Raw genomic sequence first — 12,995 nt, forward strand, 5'->3', positions numbered from 1 at the left:
TAGTCGAGCGCCCTATCACTGAGACACCGCGACAAAAGTTTAACCGAAAAAATTAATAATAATAAATAAATAAAGTACTCAGACAACTCTATCATGGATACCGAAGGCACAGAATGGGCTGTTCAAACTGGATTTTGCTATACAGCAGTCTGCGGTCGCATGTTTCAGCAGTCGGTATTCCAGACAGAAACGGGAATATACGATTTTTGAGCGCTTTTATTAAGTTGTATTTACATCAGCAACCTGCTTTGCTTTGACACGGCGCCTAACGAAAGCAGCGCTTCGATTAAGACACCGCTTGTCAAAAAATCTCAAGCGCCGAAGACCGCGACTGATGATATGTCCTTCCAGCGTGACATACTCGATATGGAAAAGTATTTTTTGTTTTCTTAATGGAGCGTAGGGTAATATCTGTTCATTTCTTTTGCAAGAGGCAGATAGGTAAGAAAAAGCGCATAGGAACCTCGAAACAGACAAAAAGCACTCTCGTACACGCCGCACGAGCGCACGTAAATCCCTGCGGGCTGGCACACGACGCGAACACGCATCCACACTGGGTAGCGTTCGTCACTATGACGCTAGGTGGCGACTCTGCTCGATCTCGAGCAGAATAGAATGATGGTTTAGTTAACCATTCTAAATCAATAATTAAGACATAGGGAGAAAAATGAGCATAATAGCTACTGCTACCACCCCGTTTCAAAGGGGACGCTCCTATATTCCATCCATCCATCCATCCGAGGTCAATAGGGCTACAGCAGTACGTGCGCGCGGTCCTAACTGCATGTTCTCCTTCCTTTGTCGTTTGTGTGCACGCGCGAGCGCGAGCGCGAGCGCGCGCGCGTGTGTGTGTGTGTGTGTGTGTGTGTGTGTGTGTGTGTGTGTGTGTGTGTGTGTGTGTGTGTGTGTGTGTGTGTGTGTGTGTGTGTGTGTGTGTGTGTGTGTGTGTGTGTGTGTGTGTGTGTGCGTGTGCGTGTGCGTGTGCGTGTGTGTGTGTGTGTGTGTGTGTGTGCGTGTGCGTGTGCGTGTGCGTGTGCGTGTGCGTGTGCGTGTGCGTGTGTGTGTGTGTGTGTGTGTGTGTGTGTGTGTGTGTGTGTGTGTAACGTGCCATTGAGTTTCAGCTTGAAAGAACGGCAATCTGGAGAGGCTGGTGAGGCTGAGGGGCCGGAAGGTTTAGAGAGAACTCCGAGATGAGAATATATATATATATATATATATATATATATATATATATATATATATATATATATATATATATATATATATATATATATATATATATATATAAACGTAAGATATATATATATATAAACGTATATATAAACGTAAACGTATATATAAATATATATATAAAAGTCTTCCAGGATCCAGAAATATGTATAAGATGAGGTAGGGACGCATAAACGAAAACAAAGGTTTATTTCCGACGTTTCGGGGCCCGGCCTTCGTCAAGGAATGCGCAGAGCAGCCTATGCTTTCCGCTTAAATACGTGCGCTATCGAAGGACATGTGACAAGTAGTGACACTGTAATGACAATAGAATAAAATGCGCGTAAAACCACAAATAATACATTGTCAAAGAGGTTATCCTTTCATAATGGCGCGTGTGGCGCTCATGCAGTACATTTTCGGCGTGGCATGCAGATACATAACAATTCGACACACAATGTCCGCTCACATGCGCACAAGGTAATGATTAATGCGTATTGCATCTTTTAAGATATGACCAAGAATCATACGCAAGATATGTAATCATCTTTTGCACACAAAATAAATGCAAAATCCAACACACGAGGAACAGTCGCTAGTGAAACATACAGAGAAAGATATTTTATATGCTGACATGTAGAAAGATCAATTCAAGTTGAAGAATGGCCCGGAATCGCGACATGTTTGGAAAGCGCTTTCCAAACATGTCGCGATTCCGGGCCATTCTTTTGACAAAATTACAGCCACAATACTGGAATCTGGTTTTATATCTCATCATGAAAGAGAGGTCCGAGAATCCTTTTTAATCTACAAATTCAATGCAGTTACTTCTGGTCTCAATGAAAACCTAGGGAAAATATCTTTTTTTCCCAAGACGCGTGATTAGTATTGAAGTGAAGGTGCATGACATGCTATGTTTACGTTTTTACATGTATTTGCTTTTATTACAAAACAGTGCTCCAGTAAACTTGAATTGAACTTTCTACATGTCAGCATATAAAATATTTTTCTCTATGTTTCACTAGCGACTGTTCCTCGTGTGTTGGATTTTGCATTTATTTTGTGTGCAAAAGATGATTACATATCTTGCGTATGATTCTTGGTCATATCTTAAAAGATGCAATACGCATTAATCATTACCTTGTGCGCATGAGCGGACATTGTGTGTCGAATTGTTATGTATCTGCATGCTACGCCGAAAATGTACTGCATGAGCTCCACACGCGCCATTATGAAATGATATAACCTCTTTGACAATGTATTATTTGTGATTTTACGCGTATTTTATTCTATTGTCATTACAGTGTCACTACTTGTCACATGTCCTTCGATAGCGCATGTATTTAAGCGGAAAGCATAGGCTGCTCTGCGCATTCCTTGACGAAGGCCGGGCCCCGGCCGAAACGTCCGAAATAAACCTTTGTTTTCGTTTGTGCGCCCCTACCGCATCTTATATATATATATATATATATATATATATATATATATATATATATATATAGCGTTTTCTTTTTAAATTTAATTGGACCCGCCGTGGTGGCGCAGTGGTTATGGCGCTATATTGTTGAACCCAAGGACGCGGCATCCGATCCCTGCCATATGGCGGGTGCTTTTTGGTTGAGGCGAAAAGCAACTCGGTCTTCATGCCATTGGCCCAACAAAGCAAATGCGTCCTTAAGAGGTGGATATGAGACGGCGGCCTCTGTTACTACGTGCTGTTTTGTTCAACTAATCTCTTAGGCACTTCCCTATATCTGACCGTCATCCTATAGTGCCTTTCACTCTAAGTTTCCCGTTTTCCAACTATCCGAGGTATTCGTTCATTCAAGCGCGCCAAATCCTTGTGCGACCTTTGTACGCTTGGCTGTCCACATTTAGCACAGTAGCGTTAAAATGAGCCCTTTCGCGATTTTAACACAAGGGACAGCGTCTCACGTATACCTCGCTCTGCGGCTATTTTCACTAGCTGATGCATTTTCTTTCGCATCTAGGGATCCGCGGCGGCGCTCGCGTCGCTTCGCCGTTCCATGTATCTCGATCTGGGCGTCGCGCCGGAGCGGCGCTTTTCGATGCGCGAAAATCGTGGGAAAAAAAAAAAGCCGCATGTATTCCGAGCTAAGTTTATACGTATACTCGCGCAACAAGTGTTTTCTGCAAGACTTCTAGCGGCGCAGTACTTCGGAGAAGAAGAAAAAAAGAACGTGTACGAAGAAGAGACGAAGAACCATCTTTATTGATATGCACTTGCTAGTCTCCTAATATCTCCAAAAAATGTCCACCCCACTAGAGTTAAGACTATATAGTAGCTCTACACCTCACTAACGTAAACGAAAGCTTGCAGAAAATATGCGAGGAATTCTAGCCGATCCTGTCCGGAAAGTGAATACTTCGCGTGGCGGTTACAAGAGGGTTGAACTACTGCAAAAAGAGGGCTTTAGAAAAAGGCCTATTATCAGGAGCTTTGCAACCGTACCGCTTCAACAAATCTAAAACATATAACATATAAACAGATAACTTATAATTACGGGCCTAGAGAGTTGGCAACTAAAGAGTAAGTAAACTTGTCAAAATTACCTTTCCGCGTCCGCCCTTGGAGCCCTTCAGGGCCTTGGCTCCACTCTCTGCGTCTCGTTCGGCGAGCTCCACTTCCTCTAGCTTGGCAGAGAATGCGTCCAGGTCCTCCTCCCAGAGCTTCTCCGGAGACTTGCGCCGCAGGAGCTCCAGTTCGGCTTTCTTTTCGTCCCTCCTCTTACACAGGTCGTCCTTCAGTTCGCGGGTAAGGTTTAACAGCAGCATGCCCATTAAGTAGTTGTAATGGACGCCCTCTTTCTCCGTGTCGTCGTCCTCATCTTCGTCCTGGGAATCTGCTTGACTATCGCGCCGGCTGGCCTGCTGCTTCTTCCATGTGAGAAGCGGATCGGGGTCGTAGCCCCTCGTCTGAAGCGTCTCAATCAATTTCTTGCGTCGCCGATTCTCAATCGTGATGATGTCTTCGGTCTTCTCCAGAATGAAGCGTGCCTGGTTCTCCAGCCGCTTCGCCTCAGCCGACAGCAGTCCGATAAGGTAGTCCTTACGCTTCACGTAGCTGCGGTGTTGAATCGTGAGAAATAATGAAATATATGAAAATGCTTCCTGGCATTAAAGGCCATGGTGTAGACAGCTGCAATCAATTTTTGTTCTCCGTAAACGTCAGTTCTTTGTCGTTATGATAATTTTAGTTGGGCAGCAAAAGACTGATTTTTTGGCAAAATTTTACTGCAAAATTTCTAAATGGACTCCGCAATCAGTTTAGGATTGAATGACGACATTGCTTATCCTCTGGCAATTCATTTGCTAGTTTTCCAGCTCATCGTTTTATTGCCGTGTGAAAATACTAGCTGCCTCTGTTTTTGGAAAATGCTCATGGTAATTATCGAATGGAGAAATTGAACATAGTCAGTGTCCTTTTAAAGATAGCCGCTGGCAATAACGAGATTCGTGCTGCCAATAAAGATTTGCACTTTTGCTCCACGGCTCAACAGCGAAAGTGCTGACCAGTATAAAACACCGCGCTGTTATAGAAACTTAACTGCGCTGGACCCAGAAATAGAAGCGGTACGTGATGTTTAACGTCTCAAAGCGATTACGCCGCAGTGAAGTGCTCCTCATTTAGACCACCTGGGTTCCTTTAAACAGGCTGAGACGTCAACTTTTTGTTACCTCATTATTTGCTTCAAACGTTGTGTATTACTCCGGCACGCGTGATACACGCTCTGGGATTCATATGCGTGCGGTAAATAATTTGTGATTAGTTTATTTCTACTGAGCGATTTCGGCTTCCATTTCTCAGTGCCGGGCGGTACTGTGACGTCACAAACAGCGAAGAGCTGCAACATTGGTCACGTGGGTACCAAAAGTCGCGACGCATCGCCTATTGCGTTGTCTGCTCAAGTCCACATGGCGTGCGTGCCAGCACGTTTTAGGAAGGCGGCCGAATTCATGGATTGGTGCAATGATGTGCTGATAAAAGCCAAGTGAGCGAAGGCGGCCTGTGTTCTATAACTCGAACCGGATGATTCGTTTTGGTTGATATTAGCCCTATATTCGTCGTCGGTTCAAACCACACAATGCAATGCCGATTCTTGGCGGACGTTAGTTCCGGTGGCCCGCAGCTGCGAGAGGCCGTCAGTCGGCCGAAACCCTAGTCATATTTCAACGGAACGAGGCAATCCGTCGCCCTCTACTTCGCCCCGCACCCAGCCGCGCCGCGATACTGCTCTTGGTTCCGCGGGCATTGACCGCAGTTGATTTCAATACCCGCTGTTCGCTTTCTTGTTTTCGGCTGCCTTTTCGTCTAACCGATCGCATATTCGCAAACGAATGCTTCGAGATAATACCACAGGTTGCAGTATTTACGACGCCAAAGCATGATTCCCCCCGATATACATCGGTAACAACGACTAAATCGATTCGCTTACACATCTCCACCGCTCATATTTGCATAGCTGCATGAGCACGCAGCAGCTTCGCGCAGGATCGTTTCGCCTGAAGTTGCGTTCTAATTAGGTTCAAAAATTCGCGGGGTGATGGAACAGCTCAAGGGACGGGACACAGTGAAACTAGAAAGCACAAACACAAGGCGCTGGCTGTTAACCATATCAATAAGGCACTGACTATAGCGCCTTTAACACAGTCATTTCATTCCGCGAATTTTTGACAGCCTTTTGTTGGCTTGGTTTATAGGAAAGGGAAGGCGCGCTATCTGTCACACTTCTGGGTGGGCACCTGAACCGCGCCGTAAGGGAAGGGAGGAAGGTGAGAGTGAAAGAAGGATGGATACAACAGGTGTCGTAATGGAGGGCTCCGGAATAATTTAGACTATCTGGGCATCGCACAGTACACGGGCGCCTTAGCATTTCGCCTCCATCGAAACGCGGCCACCGCGGTCGGTTTCGAACATGGGTACTCCGGTTCAGTAGCCGAGCGTCAACCACTGAGCCACGACGGTGGGTACATTTTCTAAGTTGGTTTTGGGGGAAAGGAAGGCGGCGTATCCGAGCTGCTTATATGTCGTCGATTCAGATCCCTACGTCAAACTAACCTTCAACATGACTAGCAGATAGATGGTAAATGGGAATCGAAATGTTATGACACCACCCCGAACGCTGCACAAAGAGCGACTGAGTCGCAATTTTGATACGAAATCATCACGTGAGTGTAACCAGGGGCCCTATTCTCGGCACACATGGCCGCCGTTCAGCGCCATTTGTTTTCTCTGATTGGTTCTCAGAACAGTCACGCGTTTCAAATTTGTGGCGCGAAATTTTGGTGTGTCGAAATAGCTCTTTGCGGTGACGTAAAAATGACGTGAGCGTGAAAACGGATGTTTAGCAGTAGTATTCACGATGCATGGAGGGTATATATAAGTAACTGTGGAGAAAAAACAGAGGTATATATAATAGAAAGGGAAGGACTTACGCTTGTATTACGAATGAGCTGAGAGGAACCGCCCACTGTCAAGAGCCGACTCCTGAATTCTGATTGGCTGACGTTGTGTGGCGGGAAATACGTCATGCATAAACATTTAATGATGACGTCAAAATAACGTTTCATTATGCAAAGGATGTTCTGCCATTGCTTTAAATGACCAAAGTTGGGCACCGCATTTTGAACCACTTGAGGTGGCCGCGAAAAAAACATGGCGAATTCGACGTGCAGTGTAGGCGGCTGTTAGCTCACCGCAGTTTGGTAGAGAGTTTGGTGGGTGGCGAAGTAAGCTGACACATCTTGTTTGTAATTGCAAAAAGCACTAAAACGACGTCATAAGGGAACTTTTCAGCTGTGTCATTTTTTAGAGGATTAATACTGAAGACGCAGATTTACAGCCGTACGAGGGTCGTAGCTACCCTCCCGTTGCAAATGCTTTGCTCTCATAGAGAGATCATCGATCCGCGCCGTCGTTGCCAAGCGCACCAATGCGGCCCGCTAACTTAAGCGGTTGATCTGCGCGAGACAAGGCATTTCAGAGAGCAACAGAAGGGGAAGTTTGGCGAGTTGTGGGTTGTTAAATAAAGGCCCCAGTCCCATGTTTTCTTCTCTTTGTCTCTGTGTTAAACAGCGCCCACCAAACCAACATGAATTTCAGAGAGCACAGTGATGTTTTCTAATTATCTGTCTGATCGGTTCGTGAGTACAACCTGAGGGGTCATATGGTTCGATGGCTGTGCAGGAACTTCGCGCGACAGGCATGCAGCGAGGGATCACCAAAGACTATCTTAAACGTCGACCCTAAACACTGCCTTTTTTCCCTTGCACTATGCACTCACTGCAATGAATTAATGAATTGAACAGCCTTTCCACGATGGGAAAAGCAAGCAAAAATACTCTCAGCAACTATTTTAATAAAGGAATGTATGTTTTAGTGCATGGCACATGTTTGTTTGCCACATGTGATTTGTTTCATATATGAAGTTTTCTTTTAATATGCATGCGGGCTCACCATTTGCTTATTTTTTAGAGAAAAAAAAATGGGATGCAAAAAAAAGGTGATAGACGTTATGACGGTACTCCCTAATCATATGATGTTGAGTAGTGACATTCTGTGTTGATTGCTTTTGTTAATACAGCCTGAAAATAATCTCCCACTATTGATTTGCATTTTACCGTTTCGATAGTAAGAAAAAGGCGCGCGCGGCGCCGCCCTAGCTTCATACCATGATTTCCTCAATCATTATCTTTCGCTTTCTTTCCTTATTGTCCATTTTTCCGCCTCTGCACGTGTATGGTAGCCTGAAAATTACCTAATTGACCTTCCTGCTATTCTGTCCTTCTGTTTCGTTCTCTTTCTCGGACATCTTTTGCATTTCGCAAGAGCTTTTCGCACGCCAGCGCATGAAAATTTAACCGACTAGGTGCAAGGCCCGGCGTATGCCTTGCACTTCGCGGAAGGTGTGGAAGGCATACGCGCGTGTGTGTGTGTGTGTGTGTGTGTGTGTGTGTGTGTGTGTGTGTGTGTGTGTGTGTGTGTGTGTGTGTGTGTGTGTGTGTGTGTGTGTGTGTGTGTGTGTGTGTGTGTGTGTGTGTGTGTGTGTGTGTGTGTGTGTGTGTGTGTGTGTGTGTGTGTGTGTGTGTGTGTGTGTGTGTGTGTGTGTGTGTGTGTGTGTGTGTGTGTGTGTGTGTGTGTGTGTGGTGTGTGTGTGTGTGTGCGTGTGCGTGTGCGTGTGCGTGTGCGTGTGCGTGTGCGTGCGTGTGCGTGTGCGTGCGTGTGCGTGCGTGTGCGTGTGCGTGCGTGTGCGTGTGCGTGTGCGCGTGCGCGTGTGCGTGTGCGTGTGCGCGTGTGCGTGTGCGTGTGCGTGTGCGTGTGCGTGTGCGTGTGCGTGTGTGTGTGTGTGTGCGTGTGCGTGTGCGTGTGTGTGTGTGTGTGTGTGTGTGTGTGTGTGTGTGTGTGTGTGTGTGTGTGTGTGTGTGTGTGTGTGTGTGTGTGTGTGTGTGTGGAAGACTCTCTCTCTCTCTCCATCCATCTCTCACTTTCCACTGCTTTCCGCGCTCTACACAACTAAAGCAGACATTTGTTAAAAACTTAAGCAGACTTGGTGACCTGACGGTAGCTGGTCATAACGCGGCTTTTCGAAAAAGGCAGGTAGCACAGCCAGTACCTGCGAGCGTTGTCCTCAGAGATGGACAATACTAGAGCTACTTTGGAAATCTGTCGATTCCTTCTGTTTACGACAAAGTCCTTAAATGTTTTAGTTCCTGCATTTAAAAGCCGCTGGTAAGTGAACGTGAGAGATCATCGGCCGTTATGAACAGCAATGTTACTTTCCGCTCCCATTTTTCACCAACCCACTGCGAATATTCCATTGCCGTTCTTTCTCTCTAGCTGAAACTCGCGCAGCCTTTCAGTGCGTAGCTGATGCCGAATGTTCGACCGCAAGTATGTCATGACACACTAATACCGCAACGCCACAACATACTTCACTCGCCTTTATGCAACCCGAGGCTTCCGAATCATGGAATGCACCGCAAAGTATCGGTTCCTGCAGGAGCACCGTCCTTTTTAATACCCGATTGTGTGCTTTCGTAACCTGGCACCGTCCTACTGCACACGTCACGCGTACGTCACAGTTTGAACAAAATGGCGAATTGTCGAGAATAGGGCCCCGGGTTGATTTTCGCATTACAACTACGACAATGCCAACGCTGGCTTGTCTGTGACAAGGGCCGGCCCATGCGATATTACGTAAAATAGTATATTTTGCACTAATTGTACGTTACTTGCTTTACTGCGATAACTCTGCAAGAAACACCGATGAATGCCGGTGCCGCCTGGTGAATATGCTTCGCTGGGGAATATGAACACAATGACAGCTTCACTGATAGTGGCACCATCTGGTTTCAAGGAATCCAACCATTTCCGCAGCGAACCCTTGTTTTTCGTTAGGCCTAGGAGCTGCCAAATCATCCAACAAAATGGTGGTTGTTTGGTTTGTCTATGGGGTTTAACATCCCAGAGCGAGCGACTCATGCTGTGAGAGACGCCATAGTGGAAGGCCAATGAAATGAAAAGCAGACCATAAATTGTCATCCATCCAATTTGCTATGGGAAAAATAAGGGAACAAAAGTCCAGCACCCAATTTATAGCCTGCTGACATGCCGAAGAACGCAGTAACACCAATGAGTTCACACCAAAGTGAGAGACTGCGCTTTTAAAGCGCACCACCATGTTGGCTATGTTACCTCATTCAGGTCTTCAGCATCTGAGGTGAAAGCTTACCCTGTTACCCTATGTGAATGACGCAAACGCTTTGAGCCGAAACACACGATCCTATAGCAATTCACAAAAAATAAACTGTGACCTGTCCAGCAGCCTCCGCTCCGACTGATAGCAGTGAAAACTTTTAATGAAGAGAAATGATTGTGCAGGCCCAAAAGAGCCCTTTACATGAGTGAAGTCTCTAGATCGGGACCCCGCTGAACAAAACCGCCACCCTTGCCTGTTTGGCCAGAACCCGTTGGGACTTTGAATCGACCAATATTAGCGGGAATATCCGATCGGTTTGTGACATTAGTGACAGTTTTTTTTTTTATGTGACCATAGCGTAACTCGGTGCCTGGTTTCTGTCGCACTTTTCACTGCCTCCGAACTGCCACGTCCGGTTCTGGCATTTCTACCAATTAGATGAGGGCGAAAAGGACACTGAAAACAACGCAAACTCTGAATACGGGGCCAGGTCACGCCGTCTGGCAGTGATGCTTCCCGCTCATTCCTGCGTATGTCCTGTCCTAAGAAGTAAAGAATCGTCGATTTCAGATCACTGGCGACAAAAACTTTACCCAGTGGTCATCTACATCTCTTACATTCGCTAAAACACCCGAACTCTCTCTGCACAATCGCCGATATTGCTCAACACCGTGGACGTGCATGCCTACTGGTCGCAGGAGGACACTGGCGTCCGCTAAAAATTCTATCGGTGGCTACGCTGAGTGTCTATGTGTGAACATGTGAAATACTCTATCATGTCGCTTATTTGTAATTTGAGTAGAGTACAAAGTGAACCCAGTCATGCCGCAGTCTTATCGGCGGGAAGGTTTCGCTGATATGCCTAATCGAACGCCGATGCAGCTGCTGGCCGATGTCGCGCGTCACGGTGCCGTTGATAGTACGCCACTGTTCTGTGACGTCACAAGTATTCACTGATATCGTTCCCAGCTTCATACGTCATTAATTATCGCGCTAGCGATGGGTTTGAATTGTGATAAAAGGCGTTTAGCGACTCTTCGGTGCTACGTTAAAATAGAGATTAACTATTATTAAGTACCGGTTTAGTCATTTGCTCTGGCGGACCTTACGTGCAGATGAAGCACATAACATACTTTGTATAGCCTCAAAATTTGTTACCCTAGCCCTCTTTCCCCCTACCCCCGTTTTGTTTTTAGACCAGCGATTATCAGAGGCGAACACATGATGCTTGCACATGATGAACAACTGCACAAAGCATCGATTTTGTCTTCGTGCTACGTTTTTCTTCTGTCATGGCAAAACGGCAACTAATGGCATGCTGTCATGCGTGAGTTGGAAGGCCAGTAGAAAATATCTATCGAAAATGGCGAAGAGACAACACGTACATTACGCGCAGTGTAGTACGCCCGTTTGATACTCCTCTACCCGCGGCAAGCATGACAAACAGCGGAGAGATACTAAAGAGATGAATGCTGTCAGTGCCATGGGATACATGATATTGGCTGCTTACACTGATAACATCAACCAGCTTAAATTACGATATAATGAAGCATCGCCACTATATTTTATGCACTAGCTGGTTCCCGTATGCAGCTCATGGACCAGGAATTTGCAGCATATTGTCTCACGCAAGGGGACGCTGATATCAAGATGTTCTCACCCTTCCAGACGAGTTACGAAGAAGTCGCGTAAAATGTCCTCAGGCGTTTGAAACGTTCTCAGGATGCCCTTCGAGTCAAACAGGACCATAGAGGACGTGGTCAGCGATGTCTGCAGTTTGAAAGCTTTGTGCAGGTCTTCGCGCGCCTTGGACAAATTCTCCTCCGTCATAGAAACCACGAACCGGACGGTGGTGTCCGTGTGGTACTCCTTGTAGTCGGTGATGAGCGGGGGCACTTTCTCGGTGCCTTGCACCAATGTTTCGAGCACAGACTCCTTGTAGGTCTGGGTCCACATCTGCACTGGCAGTTCCGTGATCTCGATGGTAGTGGAGTTCAAAATAGCCACTCTGCCACTGATGATAAAGCGCTGCGGCTCCACCTGTGCAGAGCAGTGAAGGGTCTTAATCACGTACTGCAGAAACAATGCGACTAGAATGGCGCGTCTGGCTGAAAAGCAGTTTGATATAGCACAATCTTTTCGAAATGCCAGACTTCTGTTGTCTTACCAATGAAAATCTATGGCATTATATAGGCAGCTAACTTCTCTGAAACCCACAAAAAGGGAAAAGTTAATAGAAGGCACAGGGATTGGACATGATGCTTTTTGTTCATGTTCCTGGCTAACAGGCATAAGCTGCATGGGCATCGGATATTGAAGAAACAATGCCACTGGTAACGCTTAATGTGAACCAAGCCTAACATGTTACATATGAAGAACAGGTAAATCTGAATCTGTTGCGGCCAAGTACGTAACCTCCCACTAGATGGCATCATTGCACCATGTTTTAACCCTTTGAGGGTCGAATTGTTTTGAAAAAAATTTCCCCAGATGGTCAAATTACTTTATTGCGGACTTTGAAAGTTCAATATGAGTAAAGTTAAGGAAAAGGTGTAGAAAAATATTTGGAACCGTATTTTGGTGTCAACGTTGCTGCACACTGCAAACTCAAGAACCTCAGGAAACAACTAGGGGAGCAGGAATACCTCGTGAGCGTCGGTGATAAGCAAGCTAACAGCAGCCCCAATAAAGATGGAAATCGGTTTCTGTGGCCCCTGCACCGGGAGTGACCATAAAGATAAAAAACAAGTTTTGCGCGCCTCCATTGCGATCGCGGGGGGGGGGGGGGGGGGGATAACCGAAACCATGCAAGGGCCTTGCCGCAAACCGGGCTACAACCTGCAGCTAGGAATCAGTTGTTTATTCCCTGCACGGAAGCGCCCATAAAGATAGAAATCAAGTTTCGCGCCTCGGTTGCGATCACATCGCGAAACCGAAACCGCGATAGGGCAGCGGCGTTGCCGCAGACCAGGTTGTAGCTAGGAATCACTTCTGTTTATCTTCGCAAGGAGGCAGCGCCATACATTTGAAGCGCTTCTTGTAAGCCCTAGGAGGTGGCAGCACCTC

The 12,995-nt window shown here is 46.3% G+C and overlaps 1 protein-coding gene across 1 annotated transcript in view; it reads right to left on the reverse strand.

Annotated features, from left to right (window-relative positions):
• Positions 1–12,995, reverse strand: part of LOC146204647 (DNA topoisomerase 2-alpha-like) — a 70,770-nt gene that overhangs the window by 27,724 nt on the left and 30,051 nt on the right. Inside the window, exons 9-10 of the mRNA XM_084604912.1 lie at positions 11,590–11,969; positions 3,784–4,294 (exon numbers count right to left, since the gene is read on the reverse strand). Coding sequence (XP_084461038.1) covers positions 3,784–4,294; positions 11,590–11,969 — 891 coding nt within the window. The remainder of the gene's footprint in view (positions 1–3,783; positions 4,295–11,589; positions 11,970–12,995) is intronic.

Source organism: Amblyomma maculatum, chromosome 1 (genome assembly GCF_055883805.1).
Source record: "Amblyomma maculatum isolate TAMU_Amacu chromosome 1, ASM5588380v1, whole genome shotgun sequence".
NCBI classification, from domain to species: domain Eukaryota; kingdom Metazoa; phylum Arthropoda; class Arachnida; order Ixodida; family Ixodidae; genus Amblyomma; species Amblyomma maculatum.